The sequence below is a fragment of the Carlito syrichta genome, unplaced genomic scaffold (genome assembly GCF_000164805.1).
Source record: "Carlito syrichta isolate Samal-C Ts95f unplaced genomic scaffold, Tarsius_syrichta-2.0.1 Scaffold314761, whole genome shotgun sequence".
NCBI lineage: Eukaryota > Metazoa > Chordata > Mammalia > Primates > Tarsiidae > Carlito > Carlito syrichta.
The window spans coordinates 445,831-466,743 of record NW_007258857.1 but is presented as its reverse complement, the minus strand read 5'-3'; the positions used below and the strand labels follow the sequence as shown (position 1 = coordinate 466,743).

Here is a 20,913-nt window from a genome sequence, read left to right as displayed (position 1 = left end):
TAGAGATGAGGTCTCGCCAAGTTGCCCAGGCGGGTCTGGAACCCGCGGGCTCAGGCAATCCACTCACCTCAGCCTCCCAAAGGCGTGGGATTACAGGCTGAGCCACCGAGCCTGGCTTCATCTCTCATTTCTTTTTCTTAATTTTTTTTTTTTTTTTTTGAGTTGGAGTTTCACTCTGTTGCCCAGACTGGAGTGCAGTGGCTGCTCCCGGCCACCGCAGCCTCGACCTGCTGGGCTCCGGCGATCCTTCCGCCTCAGCCTTCCGAGTAGCCGGAATTACAGGCATGCACTACCACGCCCGGCTGATTTTTTGATTTATTGTAGAGATGAGGTCTCGCTGCCCAGGCGGGTCTCGAACCCGCGGGCTCAGGCAATCCACTCACCTCAGCCTCCCAAAGGCGCGGGATTACAGGCTGAGCCACCGAGCCCAGCTAAGTTTGATTTTTTTAAAAGATAAAACATTATTTTATTTTAGCCTTATACTAAATTGTTATTAAAAACATCATAAATACCCTTAAAATATTTTATAATCATAAAAAGATTAGAAATTTAAGGGTTATCACATCCCTTATAGCTTATAACTAAACAGGTAGAAATAAACAACAATATCAAAATAACTAAGGGTTATTAGTTAATATTTTTAATACCAAATTATACTTTGCAACTTAAAAAAATTAAAATGTCTCACAATAAAAAAATATATATTTTATAATCAGATGCTGGGACCTTGTGACAGTTTAGACATTAAGTCTGGTGTAAAACTTTTAAAATGTTTTTGTTTGTTTGTTTGTTTGTTTTGAGTTGGAGTCTCACTCTGTCACCCAGACTGGAGTGCAGTGGCCGCTCCCGGCCACTGCAGCCTCGACCTGCTGGGCTCCGGTGATCCTTCCGCCTCAGCCTTCCAAGTAGCTGGAACTACAGGCACGCACTACAATGCCCGGCTAATTTTTGATGTATTGTAGAGACAAGGTCTCACCAAGTTACCCAGGCGGGTCTCGAACCCGTGGGCTCAGGCAATCCACTCACCTCAGCCTCCCTAAGGCGCGGGATTACAGGTTGAGCCACCGAGCCCGGCCTAAAATGTTTTTTGAATAGTAATTTTAAGGATAGAGATGCAGAGAAGGGAATGGTGGCTCAAATGAGAGAACTAAAATAAACAGGAACAAAAACCAAAGGAGAAATGGTAAAGAATAATCAAGCAAGTGAAATAAAGTTTGAGAGATATCTACTAGATTTGGGGATTAGAAGGTCACACTAGTGATTTAAGAGGGAAAAATCTCAGTAAAGTGACAGGGTAGAAACCATACTACATAAACTGAAAAATGATTTTGAAGATGGTAAAACACAGATATCAACTAAAAGCTTGACTCAAGAAGATAAGTTCAAGTTGCAATAGCTAGAAGCAGAAACAAGTACTAAAGAAATAACCTGAAAATGCAGTCAGAACTAGAGGCTTACAAGAAAGATATAGTTTGTACTGGCTTGGTGCTACAATAATCAAATAAATTATATTTTTAGGGTAAATTACTCTGTGGTTTTTCTCATGTACAAACTGATGAAATTTATGTGCCTTTTCTCAAAAAAAGGGGAGATAACATAAAAGATTTGTTCAAGTTGTTTAAGCAATAAAAAGGTTACAAAAGGTTCACTTACATAATAAATATAAGAAAGCACTTACACTTTATCCCCAATTTCCTCTGCCATTCGAAGAATTTCAAAAAGAAGTACCATTTTTCCAGAATGCTCTAAAACCTCAGCATCAGCGTCTGTAACAAAATCTTTGTACCAGTCTGGAGCTGGGCTGCTTGGATTAGAAGAGGAAGTAGCTTTACCTAAATAAAAATGGAACATAAATAAATAAGTAGATCAAGAAAGAAACAGAAAAAGATCAAGAGAGACACAAACAGACCAATCCTGGGAGAGTAAGAAATAAAGAGACTGATGGCGATTTGGGAGAAGGCAGGGAAAAAGAGACAAGCAGGCATGCACATATGCAGCACAGGAAGAATGACCATCCCAGGAGAGAAATCTCTAGACTGAAATAGACGGAAGTGCGTGGGGAGGGGGGATTGAAAGGAAGACAGGAAATAGGGGACAGGGGAGGAGATCAATGCCAAGTGAGGAAAAAAGCAAGAGATGGACCCTGACAGAGTGCAAGAGACAGATCCTGGGGGTAGTGGGATGGGGAGCTCGGAGAAACAGAGACCCAAAGAGACAGGAAACCCCCACAGGCCCTGAGAGAGTAATACTTTCCTAATACACCCAAAGAGACAGGAACCAACAGAAACAGAGAGACTCAGAGAACAAGAGAGAAAAGACCTCAGGATAGGAAACATTTCACCATGCTACTAGGATTCAAGAAAAGGCAAACAAGAATTGACCCCTAGAATCACATCATGTTAAGTGATTTTTTGTTAAACGATATATTTTCTCTATAAACTTTATGAAAGGTCTAAGGAGAAAGTTACACAAAATAATCTATTAAAAGATTTGAACATAAACAGTTTGACTAAAAATAATATACAGGTTTAACATGTTTATACACTTTCTCCCTATTGCTTTTTAATGCAAAGTATTTTATATTGTCATATGTATTTTTGCTTAAAAATCTAAATACTCAGAAAAGTCTATAGGATACAATGAACAGCTGTGCTTCCACATCCCATCTTCATCAAATTTTAATGCTGTTAAATCTTTTTCTGATGTTGTTGAAATCAAATATGTGGCCCTACTCAATCCCATTCTCTCCCTTCCTCTTTTCTGACAAGTAACTAAAGACCTAAATTATATTTACCATTCCTATGCATATTTTTAAGTTTTTTCATGTGTATCTCTAAACTGTATATCATCTTTGCATGTTTGTTGTTAAACCATATGTAAACGGTACCATATTGTTTGTATCATCTTGCAAACTATTTTTTTCTCAGTGTAGTTTTTTATTCAAAGTGAGACCTATCCAAGTTTGTCATGGAGCTTCCATTCAATCATTTTAACTGCCACTGCATAAAAATAGCATCATTTTTTTAGTTATCCTGTTCATAGACATTTAGATTGTGTCTTATTTTTGGCTACTATGAAATAACTGCAATGAACACTCAATGTTGTTGAGCTATATTTTTTTCAAATACTGTACATTTTATCTAAGTTGTAAATTTTCTGGCATAAAGTTTTTCTTATGATTTTTAAAATATCACTTTAGACAATGTTATAGTCTTTATGTAATAGTTCTATTAGCAGCAGTTTCTGAGAATCTAATAATGCTCTTTGTTTTATTTGCTAACTTTCCTCAGGTTGACTGCTAACACTTTTAGTTGCTAGGTTTCATAAGGTTGTTTCTTTGGGTGTAGCTGTAATCTGTAGACCCCTTGGGTAACCTAGGTTAAGGTCATATATCTCCAGAGTGATTCTGCATTTGCTTTTGCCTGGTGCTCCAGGGGATCAACAACCCAGAAATACTTTTGAGATTAATACTTCAGCTTCGGATTTTTAGACTACTAGGCAAAATTCTATTCATGCCATACTATCCTTCTGGAATCAACTCAATTTTCATCATCTCAGAAAATCTTCCATGCAAGGTTGGCCTTTGGTTGGTGTCTGAGAACACAAACGGTAAGACTTTTCCTAGACTGTCAGTTCAAACAGTATGACATTCTAAATATCTGCTTTCCTTGAAGGAGTCTAGAATTTGGTGCAAGCCAGGCACATAGTGCTTAGGTGACCAGTCCCCAGTAAAAACCTTGGGCACTGAGTCTCTAATGAATTTCTCTGGTAGACAACACTTCACATACATTGTCATAATTCAATGCTAGAGAAATTAGTATATCCTGTGTGACTTCACTGGGAGAGTACTCTTGGAAGGTTGCATCTGGTTTCCTCTGGATTTCGCCTATGTGCCTTTTCCCTTTACTGATTTTGCTTTGTATCCTTTTGTTGTGAAAAATCATAGTCCTGAATATGACTATATGCTGAGTGTTGTAAGTCCTTCTAGTGAATCACTGAACCTGGAGGTGGTCTGAGGGACCCTGACACAAAGCTTATCAACCAAATGTTGACTAAACTCCTTTTTACAATTAGCTAACTGGCAGATAATTCAGAACTTCCACAGACTGCACACAACTTCAGCAGTGATTAACCAACTTTATTAAAGGTAATTTATCTAAAGTGTAAATATCAGAAACTTTCCGCTGTTAGAAAGTTAATAAAACTGTGGCAGCTAGATAAGAAGTCTTAACACTTAAGGACAGCTGACAACTTCTGTGCAATGCAAGAGATTCCATTTTGATTTTATTTATACTGTGTATGATTGTAATACCTAATAGTAATGTCTAAAAAAAAGTGATCCAGAGAAGTGTAGGTTACTCCAATTAATAAATATCCTGAGTATGTATATTTGTGCTAAATTTTATTTCATCATCCAATGGATTAATAATGATTTGTTTTAACTCTCTGCTGTGTATAGACATGAAAGTAACAATAACTGAATACATGAACAAATTAAAGTCACTCCTTAATACACATTCTAAATATCACAAGACCATTAGATGGTAAGGCACAAATGAAATATATAACAAATAGAAAGCTGTACCATCACACTTAACTTCTTGATGCATTCTAAATATATACTTATTTTATTTTGTTTTATTTTACTTTATTTTTTTTGAGTTGGAATCTCACTCTGTTGCCCAGGCTGGAGTGCAGTGGCACGCTCCCGGCCACCGCAGCCTCGATCCTTTTGCCTCAGCCTTCCAAGTAGCCGAAACTACAGGCGTGTGCTACCACGCACAGCCAATTTTTTGATTTATTGTAGAGGCGAGGTCTCACCACGTTACTCAGGCTGGTCTCAAACCCGCAGGCTCAGGCAATCCTCTCGCCTTGGCCTCCCAAAGTGCTGGGATTATAGGCTTGAGCCACCACGCCTGGCCCTAAACATATGTTTAAATAAAAGATCCTTTATTGCATTTGCAGCAAGATACACTATAGTTTTTTAAAAGAGAGCAGTATGTCATTAAAATATTATGTGTATGTGCAGTAGTAGAATGGTAAGCTCCATTAATACATTTTGTTCACTGATATAACCCAAGCTTCTAGAACAGTACCTGGCACACAGGAAGCACTCCATAAATATTTGTTGAGCGAATAAACATGGTGCATTAGTGTTAATATTATGACCCTATAGCATCATATATAAGAATTCTGTCATAGAAGTTTATATTCATACAATTGATTACATACATTTTAAAATATAAATGCTTACCAAAGAAGCTCACTCTAAAAATACTGAATAACAGTAAATGGTGCTGGGAAAACTGGTTGATCACATGCAGAAGATTGAAACAGGACCCCTACCTATCACCATACACAAAAAATTAACTCTAAATGGATCAAAGACCTAAACATAAAATCTCAAACTATAAGAATCTTAGAAAATGCAGGAGACACCCTTATGGAAGTTGGAACTGGCAACCAATTCCTGGTTAAAACCCTAAGTGCCCATACCATAAGAAATAAAATAGACAAATGGGACCTCATCAAACTGACACTAACAAGAGAGCAGAAAGACAGCCCACAGAATGGGAAAAAATATTTGCTAACTATATATCTGACAATGGCCCAACATCTAGGATCTACAAGGAACTCAAACACGCTGAAAGGAAAAAACCAAACAGCCCCATTAAAAAGTGGGCAAAAGACATGAATAGACACTTCTCAAAAGAAAATATACAGGCAGGCAACAAACACATGAAAAAGTGCTCAGCCTCACTCACCATCAGAGAAATGCAAATCAAAACCACATTGAGATACCACCTAATCCCAGGAAGAATGGCCATCGTTAATAAAACAAAAAGCAACAGATGCTAGCGAGGATGCGGAGAAAAAGGAATGCTTCCACACTGCGGTGGGAATCATTCACAAACTACTGCAACCTCTTTGGAAGGCAGCGTGGCGATTTCTGAAAGAACTAGAAATTGACCTTCCATATGACTCAGCAATCCCTCTATTGGGAATACACTCAGAGGAACTCAGATCAGTTTGTTGCAGCTCTATTCACAATAGCAAAAACATGGAACCAACCATGCTGTCCATCGAAACTGGATCGGATTAAAAAATGTGGTACGTATACAAAATGGAATATTATGCAGCCATAAAGAAGGAGAAACATATGGACTTCGCAGTGACTTGGATGGATTCAGAGTCTATCATACTCAGTGTTCTATCACAAAAACAAAGAACAGAGTACCATATGTTCTCACTCATAACCAGACTTTGAACAATTATCATAATACTATAAGAAAGGGACTGGCAGTAGTGGGAAACTGCCAGGGGAGGGGCGGGTACACCTCATCAACAAGGGTACCTTCATAATGAACATTTGTATACATAACCCTGAACCGTACCCCACATCTTTAAAATAAAAAAACAGAATAATAAATCTAACATGTTCAAATAATTTATAGTCATTCTTTTTCACAAAATTTTCCTGCTAATAAAACACTTAAAATGCAGAAATGGGAATGATATAAGGTAAACTTATTCAAGATGTTTCTTCTAAGAAAAATCAGAAAGCTACTGCAAGAGAATTAAAGAAAAATACAACTCTTTGGGGTGAAAATAAAATATGTAGCAAAAATCATATTATAGCTCAATATATCCATTTCAAATTCCAGGTGCAATATTTTGACCCCTTAATACTTCCTATTCAAGTTTTCTTACATTTACCATAAGAAAGTGATTTTTTTTTAGTTGGAATCTCACTCTGTCACCCAGACTGGAGTGCAGTGACACACTCATGGCCACCCCAGTGTTGACCCGCTGGGCTCTGGCGATCCTTCTGCCTCAGCCTTCCAAGTAGCCAGAATCTCAGGCACGTGCTACCATGCCCGGCTAATTTTTGATGTATTGTAGAGACGAGGTCTTGCCAAGTTGCCTGCGCTGGTCTCAAACCCACAGGCTCAGGCAATCCACTCGTCTCGGCCTCCTAAAGTGCTGGGATTACAGGCTGAAGGAAGTGGTTTTTAAAAAAAATCATATGGTACCACCTAAATATGTTCATATATTATGATATACTCATTTTTGTATGAAATTAATTTAGTTCTTGAGAACAAAAATAGGTTTTTTAATCTGTTAGTTCTGGAGAATGTTTATAATAAGCTATACATGTATATAAGCTGCAAATACAAAATATACCCATATAAATGACTTCTATTTGACTGCACACAGCTAAAATAAAACAAAAACCCTTAACAAGTTGTAAAAGTTTGTCTTTTGGCACCTACAGTCTTTTCTGTAAGATTTTAGACTCATGACATGTAGCCTCCTACACTCTCTGCTCCAGTGCTTTCAATCCTTTCACATTATGGCACACAAGAGAAAATAGAAAAGGCTACTCACTTTTGGAGGTGACCCAGTTCCCTCAAACCATACTTGTATTTCTAAGGGACGAAGGGATCAATACCTCAGTATACGTTTATGTAACTCATTTATAGCACAGGTTGATGTACACTGGTTGGTCTATTCTTTATTTCCTCTTAACCATTTTAGTTATGAGAAAAAATTTCGACAAAAATATTAAGAAAGTCACATAAACTTTATTTACTGTTAATTATGAAATGAGAGCCTGAAGAATTTAAGTGGAAAAGGCAGGCTGAGGGACCAAGGGAGGAGATAACAGGAGCTTCCTATTGCCTTAAATCGAACTATTTCTTTACTTTTCTGATAAAAAATAGTTTTTATATCTAATTGGAAGATAAACACTAATAGTAAACTACCTTTTTAAGGAGTAGCAGGAGAGAAGAACAAGGAGGAAAATTTTGTTGTTTAATTTTTACTATTTCCAATTTCTTAGAGAAGGTAGGATCTGTGGCTAGGCTGCCATCTATCTTATAGAGGTACTTTAGAGAGTAATGTTTATAAAGAATCACCAAGTTAGTTCAGCTATAGGCCTGAGACCAGCCAATCTTGATTGATCACAGGATCACTAACATAGCAGGCTCCCACATCTCTTCTCCTTACAGATGGTTAACTGCTATGCTCCACAATTCCCAAATGTCAAATATCTAGAGACAATAAACTGCTCTCTCTTTAACATATGTGATATTTCCAATATTCAGATATTTGGTTCCAGCTTTCAAGCTCCAGGACACACAGCCAGACTGCACTAGGAAAACAGAGAGTTTCAACACTAATCCTTCAAGTTATACATGGGTAAGGGCAACTTAAACCACTAGAGAGTTGAATCTAAGACTTTTGTGCACAAGAGAGAGAAAGCAAGAGAGGTGACACAAACTGCACATAATACAGGGGAAACAATTATAAATTATGAAGAATTACAAAGGAAAAAAACTAAATGATCAAAATCAATTTTATTATATAAAATTAACTAAAGATTAGCTACAGTCACACTTGATTACCTGAAATGGTCCCAGTAACTCTCATAAGTGAGAATACCATGGTGGCTTTAAGATTAGGCATATTCAGACCTCAATCTCAGTTCTACCACTCATTTATAAAACTAAAGATATCAACTACATCTACATTGCAAGGCTGCTCAAGAATTCAGTTTGCTAACATGTGCAGTGAAAATAATAGAGTTCAGAAATATATATATGTAAATAAATGTTAGATTTTTTTTCCCTCTTCTCCTAAATACCAGAGAGCACACAGTGGTTTGCCTATAATTAAACATCCATCATATATTTGTTGTAATTATGTGTACCTAATTATCTTTCACTCTTACCAATTGAGGAAAGAAATTTCTTTGAGTCAATTAATAAAGGATAATAAGTGACAGAAAAATAGCACTAATGACATGGTATTTTCTAAATAATATTTCCATCATAAAGGCAATATTCATCAGACTCACTTTCTTCCAGCTTTAAAGAAACAGAAGGGTTGTTTCCTGTTTCATCCACATTTCCTTCACCACCTCCTCGAGATCTTGAATTCCAGACTTTAATCACTTCAACATCATTGTCACTGCCACTTCCACTTGAGCTACTATCTTTTTTCCCCCTTTTCCCCTTTGTTTTCTTTTTTCTAAAAAGAGAACAAATTTTGATTGTTAGGAAAGCACAGCAAGGATACAATGTTAATTATCAAAGAACAATCAGCAAATAGGGGTTTTAAATGTATCAATACAGGGTACCAAAAGTACTCAATTTACTTTGCATAATCATCGGAGCTTAAACTCATGGAGGTTTCATCAGAATCTGAGGCTATAAATTCATCCATACTGTCTTCATCAAAATATCCCTAGAGAAAAAAAATGATGAATGTTTTAATAGTTTATTTCAATTTATATTGAAAATTATAATGATGTTTATTATTTACAAATAAGCTAATTGGCACAAATTAAGGAAGAAGTAAGGAACTATTACAGCTTAGAGGAGACAAAGGAGACATGACAGATATAACTACTAAATACATGGGAAGTCTTGTTGGATCATGGAAAAGAGAAAGGACATAGCCACAAACATTGATGATACTATAAATAAAGTCTGTTATTTACTTAATAGTACAGCACCAAAGTTAATTTCTTAGTTATGATTTTACCATGGTTATTCAAGATGTTAACATTAAAGGAAACTGGATCAATGGTATTGGGGAACTCTCTAAACTATTTGCTGCTTTTCTATATGTATAAAATTATTTCAAAATAAAAAGTATTGAAAAATGGGCTCTATAAGAGATCAGCATTTCTTTTATAATAATTTTTTTTGAGTCGGAGTCTCACTCTGTCACCCAGACTGGAATGCAGTGGCACGATCATGGCTCACCATAGCCTCCAACTCCTGGGTTCAAGTGATTCTCCTGCCTCAGCCTCCTGAGTAGCTAAGACTACAGGAGCACATCACCAAGCCCAGCTTCGCTTCTTTTTTTTGTTTTTTAAGAGACAAAGTCCCAATATATTGCTCAGGCTGGCCTCCAACTCCTGGGCTCAAGTGATCCTCCTGCCTCAGCAACCCAAAGTGCTGGGGTTACAGGAATAAGCCTCTGCACTCAGCCTCCTTTCATAATCATAATGCATGCAAGATATATAGAAGTTAACTAGAAATGAAGGAGATTGAACTAATGCACAACAACGCAATAGAAAATGTGACTATATAGCAAATCTATATATCAACCCATCTCTTAAGTTTATTCTTCCAACAGTTATCTTTTAAACAAGTTACCTGATTTACCTTATTTTCTTTGCTAATGTAGTCTAGCTGCAAACACCAAGGATGAGTCCATATTCTACTTAACATCTGAAAATCTTGGAAAAGCTTTGCACCTGCTTTTCCTCTTCCACCTTCGCTGCTATTACCCACACCTGATCAAAAGAAAAACAACTAAAGTTAAGACACAAACATTCTCTACTTCAATCATGATGTTTTCTGGTTAGGAGTTTTAACCTTATTTGTGATATGGACCTCTTTGGCAGTGAGGAAAAGCTTATAAACCCTCTTTCTTATATCATTTTGGAACACATAAAACAAATAGGATCACAAAAAGAAACCCATTGTAAAGAAATTATCAAAATACTAAAGAACAAATTTATGGTATATAAACATGCTTTTTGAAAATAATGCATTAAATATCAAAATATAGCAACAGGATAATAAGTACTGAAATTTTGAAGTACTGATGAATATAAATGATTAAGGTATCAGGAACATCAACATGTAAAAATATTCCTGATTTCTACTGGTAACAAACTCACAATTATGACTAACACTACTATGGCCTGTTGTCTATACTAATCATTGGAAAAAATGCTGCCACTTTAGAGGTTAGTGCAAATTACCACAGACTACCTACCAGCAACTCAACCGCACTTTTACAAAATAGTGAAAAACGAATCACTTCATATTAAATAGCAAATACTGCTGAAACCAATTATTTTATTGTAATGGTATTTGGCTTATAATGGAATTTTGGACATTGAGGAACTTATTTATTTATTATATTTTTCTAATGTGTAGTAACAAATGAAACAGTCACTGACATACATTGCAGGTTCACTGATACAGGTTATGCAATAATAATTTGTTTGACATCTTCCACTTGTTTTTTTCTATTCGAGAAGACAATGCAGTCTAATTTTCTTCCTCCCACATTAATATGTAATTTACTGTCCAGCCTGTTGTTCGAAGATGTGGAAGGATGCATTCATGATTCCTGAAAACCACTTCTCAACTGATCAATCATATCTCAGTATATATTCCATCTATTTGCTTTTTTGTGCAATTTGAATGAAAAACTTCAAGGAAACACACATTTTTGAAAAATCTGCACTGGCTTAAGTTTGTCCTGTATAATCACCGGCAATCTCTTTATATCCCCTGAGAGGGGACATACAAGTGCAAAGGATGAATATGTAATTTTTCTTTTTCAGGTTCATATATCCCCTTAAAGTCTATTCATGGACCTTGGATTACAAACTCTTATTTTAGATCAAACTTCATTCCATACAGATAGTCCCTTATCAACTCTCTCCAACTATGTTCACTATCTAAACAAATGTACTTTTAAAAATTATGTTTTTGATGTACAAAACATAAATATTAGCTTTTCTGTATCCAGAATTTCAATAATTATACTTCACCAATGAAATAAACACACACTTCATTAATATAAAAAATTATTAGCTGGGCTCGGTGGCTCAACCTATAATACCACGCCTTTGGGAGGCTGAGGTGAGTAGATTGCCTGAGCCTGCGGGTTCGAGACCCGCCTGGGCAGCGAGACCTCATTTCTACAATAAATAAAAAAATCAGCCGGGCGTGGTAGCGCATGCCTGTAGTTCCGGCTACTCGGAAGGCTGAGGAGGAAGGATCACCAGAGCCCAGCAGGTCGAGGCTGCGGTGGCTGGGAGCAGCCACTGCACTCCAGTCTGGGCGACAGAGAGAGACTCCAACTCAAAAAAAAAAAAAAATTATTGAGGGATAAAATGCAAAAGAACAAAGCTAATTTTAAAAAAACAGCATTTAAGTAATAACATTATCTTTCTATCCAAAGCTTTAAATGATCTAAGTTCGCCAATAATTAGCAAGTCTTGTCTTCATAAGTGATGAGGAAAAAATTCCATGCTGATAATGAAACAATTATACAAATGCATAAAAATGAGGTACTTATTTTGCCCAACAATGAACTTATTCTGCTCATTGTGTGTAACAGAAATCATTGCTATGAAAATGAGGTGTCTAATTTCTTGGCATAAAACTGTTCATAGGATTCTCTTTTTTTTTATTCCTGTAAGGTCAGTAGTGACATTATTTCATTCCTTATTTTAGTTGTGTTTTTTTTTTACTACTTCATAAATGTAGCTATAGGTTTATCAATTACGTTAATCCTTTCAAATAACCTACTCAAGGCTTCAATAATTTTCTCTATGATTTCTCTATTCTTTATATTTCTTTATTTACTGTTTTCTTCCTTCCACTTGCTTTGGGATTAGTTTGCTTACTTTTACTTTCTTAAGGTAGCAGGTTAGATAATCATAAGTGAGATCTTTCTTCTCTTTTAATACAGGCATTTATAAATGTACAAAAAGAAAAGTAGAGCCGGGCTCAGTGGGTCAGCCTGTAATCCCGCGCCTTTGGGAGGCTGAGGTGAGTGGATTGCCTGAGTCCACAGGTTCGAGACCCACCTGAGCAGCGAGACCTCACCTCTACAATAAATCAAAAAATCAGCCAGGCGTGGTAGCGCATGCCTGTAATTCCGGCTACTTGGAAGGCTGAGGCGGAAGGATTGCCGGAGCCCAGCAGGTCGAGGCTGCGGTGGCTGGGAGCGGCCACTGCACTCCAGTCTGGGTGACAGGGTGAGACTTCAACTCAAAAAAAAAAAAGAAAGAAAGAAAGAAAAGAAAAGTACTTAAATGCAGAGGGAAAGAAGGCGGCATGCCTTTAAAAAAAAAAAGAAAGAAAGAAAGAAAGAAGCCTGAGACTAAAAAACTACAAGGATTTCAGAAACTGAAATGACCAGACTATATCTATAATTAAAGAAATGTTTTTTTAAAAAACACTTGAAATTACATGCAGAATACAAGAAACCAAAAATGAACAAGTATTGATAAATAACCAAATAGAACTTAAAAAAATTTTTTTTGAGTTGGGAATCTCACTTTGACACCTAGGCTGGAGTGCGGTGGCACCATCACGGCTAACCACAGTTTCAACCTTCTAGGCTAAGGCAATCCTTCTGTCTCAACCTCCCAAGTAGCTGAGACTACACATATAAGCCACCACACCTGGCTAAATTTTTTGTAGAGACAAAGTATTGTTACATTGCCCAAGCTGGTCTTGAACTCCTGGGCTAAAGCAATCCTCCCACCTCAGCCTCCCAAAGTGGGGGGGGATTACAGGCCTAAGCCACCCAGCCCAGCCAAAAGTGTACTTTTTTTTTTTTTAAGTCAGGGTCTCACTATGTTATCCAGGCTGGAGTTAAGTGGCTCACCACAGTTTCGACCTCCTGAACTCAGGCGATCCTTTCGCCTCAGCCTCCTGAGTAGCTGGTACTACAGGCAAGTGCTACCACGCCTGGCTAATTTTTAAATTTTTTTTGTAGAGCTGAGGTCTCACTTTGTTGTCCAGACTGGTCTCAAACTCCTGGGCTCAAGGAGTCCTCCTACCTCGCCATCCCAAAGTGTTAGGATTACAGGCATGAGCCACTGCATCTGGCCAAATAGAATTTTTGAAGACAAAAATGTTTTTTGAAGACAAAAGTGTTTTTTTCAAGTTTTACTGAGATATAGTTCACAGACCACACAATATACCATTTTAGAGTATACACTTCAATGGTTTTTTACTATATTCAGAGCCATCACCAAAGTTCAGCTTTAAAACATTTTTGTCACCCCAAAAAGAAACCTTGCACTCCTTAGCCATTGTGTTCCAATTTCCGCATTCCTCTCACAGCCATTGGCAGCAACTAATCTACTTTGTGTCTCCATAGATTTGTCTACTCTGGACATTTCATATAAGTGAAATCATATAATGTAATCATTTATGACTGGCTTCTTTCACTCAGCATATTTTCAAGGTTGATACATGTATCAGCAATTATTTTTGTTTCATTTCCAAACTAATATACATTTATAAGGATACACATTTGTTTATCCACTTATCAGCTGATGGACATGTGAGTTGTTTCCACCATTGACTATTATGAATAATGTTGCTAAGAACGCTGGCATACAAGTATTTGTGTGGGTATGGGTTTTAATTTTGACTGCGTATACACATAATAGTGGAACTGGTGGGTCATGTGGTAACTCTATATTTAACCTTTTAAGCAACTACCAAATTGTTTTCCACGTCAGTTACACCACTTGACATTCCCACCAGCAAGATATGACTGCAATTCCTCCACATTCTTGTCATTTGTTATTTTCCATGTTTTTCTATTACTCACAGTCTAGTGGGTATGAAGTGGTATCTCACTGTGGTTTTTATTTACCGTTCCCTGATAACTAATGATGTTAGCATCTTTTCATATGCTTACTGACCATCTGTATATATTCGTTGGAGAAATATCTTTTCAAATTCTTATTCTTCTTTTATTTTTATTAATTTTTTTAAGTTGGGGGGTGTCTCACTTAATCATGGCTCACAGCAGCCTGGACCTTCTGGGTTCAAGTAATCCTTTTGCCTCAGTCTCCCAGGTAGCTGAGACTAAAGGTATGCACAACCATGTTTGGCTAATTTTTTTTATTTTTGTAGAGATGAAGTCTTGCTATGTTGCCCAGGTTGGTCTCGAACTCCTGGGCTTAAGCAATCCTCCCAGCGTGGTCTCCCAAAGTGCTGGGATTACAGGTGTGAGCCACTACGCATCGTCAGAGTTTTAAACGTTCTTTATATATTGTAGATATCAAGTGTCTTCTCAGTTATAATGCATATGTATACATTTCTACATGTATATATATGTGTGTGTGTATATCTGTATATATAAAACCTCCTATTCTGTGGGTTGTCAATTCATCTCTTGATACTATCAAGAGAGTATCCTTTGATGCCCCAAATTTTCTCATTGTAATGAACTCAAATTTATCTATTTTTTTCTTTCATTGTTTATGCTTTTAGTGTTATATCCAGGAATTCACTATGTAATCCATGGTCACAAAAATTTTTGCCTGTGTTTTTCTTCTAAGAGTCTTAAGTTTTAGCTCATAATTTAGGTCATCAAGCATTTTGAATTAATATTTGTATATGGTACAAGGTAGAGGCCCAACTTCATTTTTTTTGCATTTTGATATCCAGTTTCCCTAGCACCATTTGTTGAAAAGACTATCCTTTCTCCATTGAAGGACCTTAACACCCTTGTTGAAAATCAACTGGGACAACCCCCGTGGGTCCCCTTTCACTGTGGGAGCTTTTCTGTCCTCTCAATAAATCCTGCTTTCTTTCTTTCTTTTTTTTTTTTTTGAGTTGGAGTCTCACTCTGTCGCCCAGACTGGAGTGCAGTGGCCGCTCCCAGCCACCGCAGACTCAACCTGCTGGGCTTCAGCGATCCTTCCGCCTCAGCCTTCCAAGTAGCTGGAACTACAGGTGTGCGCTACCACACCCAGCTAATTTTTTTGATTCATTGTAGAGATGAGGTCTCACTAAGTTGCCCAGGCGGGTCTCGAACCTGCAGGCTCAGGCAATCCACTCACCTCAGCCTCCCAAGGCGTGGGATTACAGGCTGAGCCACCAAACCTGGCTAAAATCCTGCTTTCTAAAAAACAAAACAAAACAAAACAAAAACAACCGACCATATATGTGTTTATTTCTGGACTCTCAATTCTATTCTATTGGTCTATGTGTCTATCCTCATGCCAGTACAACACTGTTTTAATTACTGTAGCTCTGTATTAAGTTTTGCAAGTGGGAGTCCCACAGCTACAGATTCTATAGACTCTTCCAGGTCATTTGCAATTCCATATGAATTTGAGAACTGGCTTTTATATTTCTGCAAATAAGCCAGCTGAGATTTTGTTAAAGACTGCATTTTATCTGTAGATCAATTTGTGGAGTATCAGCATCCTAAGAATTTAAGTCATCCCCTCCGTGAACACAAGATGTCTTTCCACTTATTTAAGTCTTCTTTAACGATATTTGTAGTTTTCAGAGTATAAATTTTGCACTTTTTTCCTGAAACATATTCCTATGTATTTTTATTACATTGTAACTGGAATTGCTTACTTTATGTTGGGGTCATTCATTGGCTATGTATAAAAATGCAATAAATTTTTATGTTACTCTTGTATTCCACAACCTTGTTGAACTCATTTATTAGTTCTAATAGTTTTTTAGCAAATTCCTTAAAAATTTCTACATAAAAGTTCATGTCATCTACAAATAGAGATAGTTTTACTCCTTTCATTACACTATAGATGACCTTTGGCTCATTTTCTGGTCTAACTGCCCTGGCCAAAGCCTCTACTAAATGTTAAATAGAGTGGCAAGAGCAGACATCCTTGTTTTCTTCCTGACCTCAGGGGAAAGCCACTGGGTTTTAAATTGTTATTAAATTCCACATAATAGCATTAACACACACACTTGAAGAGGAAAAGTAGTGAGCTGGAAGATATATTGGAATACTTAATGTAGCAAGAGCTAAAGTATCAAAATTTGACAGAGATCTTAAGAGATATGATTGACAGAGCAAAAAGAGTTAATAAATGTCTTATTGGGGAGGAGGGAGGGAGGGAGCAAGACAGAGAGAGAAGAGGACAGAGCTAAATTTGAAGAGAGAATTCAGTACAGATAACAGACACCAACCTATTAATATGGAAATACTAATGAGTGTCTACACTAAAGGAGAAACTATTTTGTGGCATTATCTTTTTGATAACTTTTCTATGCATTTTGATACATATAGTTTTTAAAAACTTTTTTTTGAATAGAGACATAATCTGGCTATGTTGCTTAAGCTGATCTCGATCTCCTGGACTCAAGTGATTCTCCTGCCTAGGACTCCCAAAGTACTGGGATTACAGGTATGAGCCACCACACCTTCCCAAAACATATATTTCATATTACAGAGAAATGGTTACTATTTTATCATCTTTATTATATAGTGCTTTCTATATATTTCTAAATATTAACACAAGATATTCCACATATTATGATATGTAGTGTAACGTATGTTCATGGCATTAGATTATGTTAATATACCGTAATATAAACCATTCCCAAAAGTTGAGGATTCAGGTTAATCCTCAATTTTTCATTATTACCAATAATACCACAACATGAAACAGTTTACTTTAAGTAAAAAGCTGGACAACAAAATTCTAGTCATTAAAAATATATATGTATACTCTACATAAACACAAGATATATATACACTTAAAGAACGGGAAGCAAGATACCAAATATTAAATAGTTCAAGTTTCTGGTTTATGAGACTACGGGTAGCTTTTATTTATTTGTGTTTTTCAATATTTTATATATATTCTACAAGGAACACATATTATATCTGCAGCCAGAAAACAAAGCTTAAAAAAAAACAAAACCTGAGATGAACATCCTTGAATATAAATCTCTGTACACATTTCTGACCATTTCTTTAGATACGAACCTACAACTGAAATTAATTTTAATGTACTTTTCCAAATTAACGTTCAATTTATATTAGCCTCAGAGGGCTCATTTCTTTACATCCTTAACAACACTTGGCATCATTTTACCTTTGTCAATTTAGTAGCACTCTGGGGTTTTAATGGTGATTCTAATGGCACAACTACATTTGGAAGTTACTATTATGCATTCTTTTCTCAGCTTGGACTATGCTATTCTAATGTTAGTCATAATATTTTTAACCATTATATTTAACTTATTAACATTAAAATACCCAGAAGAGAGGATTTTAGTTTTTTTGTTTGTTTTTAACTTTAAAAATTTTTTTATTTTTAAATTGTGGGGTACATTTCAGGGTTAGGCATACAAATATTCACTGTGCTGGTACCCTTGTTGATGAGGTGTGCCCCTCCTTCTCCAGGCAGATTTCCACTACTGTCAATCCCACCTCCCTTCCCCCCTTTCCTCTGCAGTTTCCCGCTACTATCAATCCTTTTCTTATAGTATTGTGGCAGTTGTTCAAGGTCCACTTAAGAGAGGATTTTGAATGTTCTTACCACAAAGAAATGACAAGATTTTGAGGTGATGGATATGCTAGTTACCCTGATTTTATCACTACACAATGCATACATATACCAAAATATCACACTGTACACCTCATAAATATGTACACTTATATGTAAAAAATGAAATGATAATCCTGCGCCTTTGGGAGGCTGAGGTGAGTGGATTGCCTGAGCCCGTGGGTTCGAGACAAACCTGGGCAGCAAGACCTCATCTCTACAATAAATCAAAAAATCAGCCGGGCGTGGTAGCGGGCGTGGTAGCGCATGCCTGTAATTCCAGCTACTTGGAAGGCTGAGGCAGAAGGATCACCGGAGCCCAGCAGGTCGAGGCTGCGGTGACCGGGAGCGGCCACTGCACTCCAGTCTGGGTGACAGAGTGAGACTCCAACTCAAAAATAAAAAAAAAAAGAAAAAGAAATGAAACATTAAAATTTTTATCAGATTATGTTTTTCATATATACTTATCCCTTGTATTTTGCAATTTGTACAGAAATATAAAACAAGCAAAATGCAAAATAATTAACAATATTTCCGCCACTTAGAGAAAACAACCAAAGTTAACATTTCAGTGTCATTTCCCCAATGTTCCCCCTTGTCTAGTTAACACTCATCTCAAGTTTCAGCTCTCAGCTTAAATGTAACTAAGGACAGCTACCAAAGAAAAATATTTAGAGCAATGATTCTCAAGCTGATGGTGCATCAAAATCAACTGTAGGGCTCATAAAATGTAGATGCCCGGGGTCCTAATGAATCAATCATTAAAGGAGTAGCATTTAGACCCATACATGCATTTTTAGAGACAAAAGCATATTATTGTGCTTCATTTTGGGGTATTTAAAAACTTTTGGTGGAGCAACCCCTTTGGGTCCCCTTCCACAGTAGGACCTTTTCTGTCCTCTCAATAAATTCTGCTTTCTAAAAAAAAATTTTTGGCAAAATATATATGACAAGATTTACTGTTTTAACAGTTGTTAAGTGCACAGCTCAGTGGCATTAAGTATAATTGCAATGATGTACAAATACCACCACTCTCCATTTCTAGAACTTTTCTTATCATTCCAAACAGAAACTCTATACCCATTAAAAATAACTACCCAAGGACCAGACACGGTAGCTCACATCTGTAATCCCAGTGCTTTGGGAGGCTCAGGCAGGAGGATTGCTTGAGGCCAGGAGTTAGAGACTGGCCTGAGTAACATAGTGAAACCCCACATCTACAAAAAATTTTAAAAGGGCCAGGCACAGTGGCTCATGCCTGTAATCCCAACACTTTGGGAGGCTGAGGAGGGAGGATTGCTTGAGGCCAAAAGTCAGAGACTGGCCTGGGTAACATAGCGAGACTGTCTCTATAAAATATTAAAGAATTAGGTGGTGGCACACACCTGTAGTCCCAGCTACTCAAGGGATTGAGGTGGGAGGATCTCCTGAACCCAGGAGGTTGGGGCTGCAGTGAGCTGTGATCGTGGTACTGTACTCCAGCCTGGGAAATAGTGAGATACCAACTCATATTTTTAAAAAAAATTAGCTGGGTATGGTGGCATGTGCCTGTAATACCAGCTGTAAGGAAGGTCGAGTCAGGAGGATCTCTTGAGCCCAAGAGCTTGAGGTTGTAGTGAGCTATAACCACGCCACTACACTCTTGCTTGCCTCTAAAAAAGAAAAAAAGAAAAATTCCCATTCCCTTCCTCCCCTAACCCCTGGTAACCACCATTCTACTTTCCACCTTTATGATTTTGACTATCTAGATAACGTTAAGCAGAATTACACCGTTTTTATCCTTTTGTGCCTAGTTTCTTTCACTTAATGTCTTCAGGCTTTGTCTATCTTGAAGCATACATCAGCTTTCTTCCTTTAAACGGATAAATAATATTCCACTGAAGTATGTCTATACTACATTTTATTTATGCATTCATCCATCAATGAACACTTGGGTGCTTCCACCTTTTTAGTTATATTAATAATGGTGCTATAAACATGGGTTTGCAAATATCTATATGAGTTCCTGTTTTTAATTCCTTTGGTTATACCTACAAGTGGAACTGCTAAATAATACGGTGATTCTATGTTCAACCTTTTCAGTTACCATGACAGTGCTTTTCCTCAGTGGCAGCACCATCTGACATTCCAACTAGCAATGCACAGGGTTCTACTTTCTCAACATCTTCACCAGCAATTATCTTCCTTAAAAAAAAAAAAAAAAATGGTCATCCTAATGGGTGTGAAGTACTATCTCACTGTGGCTTTGATTTACATTTCCCTAATGACTTGTGATATGTAGACCATCTTTTCATGTGCTTATTTGGCCATTTGTATATCTTCTTTAGAAAAATGTCTATTCAAACTTTTGCTCATTTTTTAAATAGTTTCTTTATTCTTTTTTTTTTAATTTTTTTAATTTTTTTTATTTTTTTATTTTTTCCATTAATCAGTATTTTTTATTATGGTTTTGTGGGGTACAGTTAAGGGTTAGGTGTACAATGACGTTTCATTCAGGCACCCTGTAGATAAGAAGTGTTTTCCCATCCCCCGACAGATATTTGCTACTGTTAATCCCATCCCCCTCCCCCCCATAGTTTCCCAGTACCATCCGTTGAGTTGTACGAGTTCTTTACATACAGTAGATCCTTGAATAACACGGGTTTGAACTGCGTGGGTCCACTAGAACGTGGATTTGTTTTTATTTGGATCAAATGTGCTGTGTTTGCAGAATGCGAAACCCACATAGTCTCAGGGCTGACTGAGTTGGAGTCTCACTCTGTCGCCCAGACTGGAGTGCAGTGGCCGCTCCCGGCCACCGCAGCCTCGAC

At 37.1% G+C, this 20,913-nt stretch overlaps 1 protein-coding gene across 7 annotated transcripts in view; it reads right to left on the bottom strand.

Annotated features, from left to right (window-relative positions):
- ATRX (ATRX, chromatin remodeler) overlaps positions 1 to 20,913 on the bottom strand; it is a 237,710-nt gene that overhangs the window by 63,083 nt on the left and 153,714 nt on the right. For all 7 annotated transcript variants that reach the window (XM_008071841.1, XM_008071843.1, XM_008071842.2 and 4 more), the window contains 4 exons: positions 10,179 to 10,309; positions 9,161 to 9,249; positions 8,861 to 9,033; positions 1,679 to 1,832 (listed from right to left, as the gene is read on the bottom strand). In XM_008071841.1, coding sequence (XP_008070032.1) covers positions 1,679 to 1,832; positions 8,861 to 9,033; positions 9,161 to 9,249; positions 10,179 to 10,309 — 547 coding nt within the window. The remainder of the gene's footprint in view (positions 1 to 1,678; positions 1,833 to 8,860; positions 9,034 to 9,160; positions 9,250 to 10,178; positions 10,310 to 20,913) is intronic.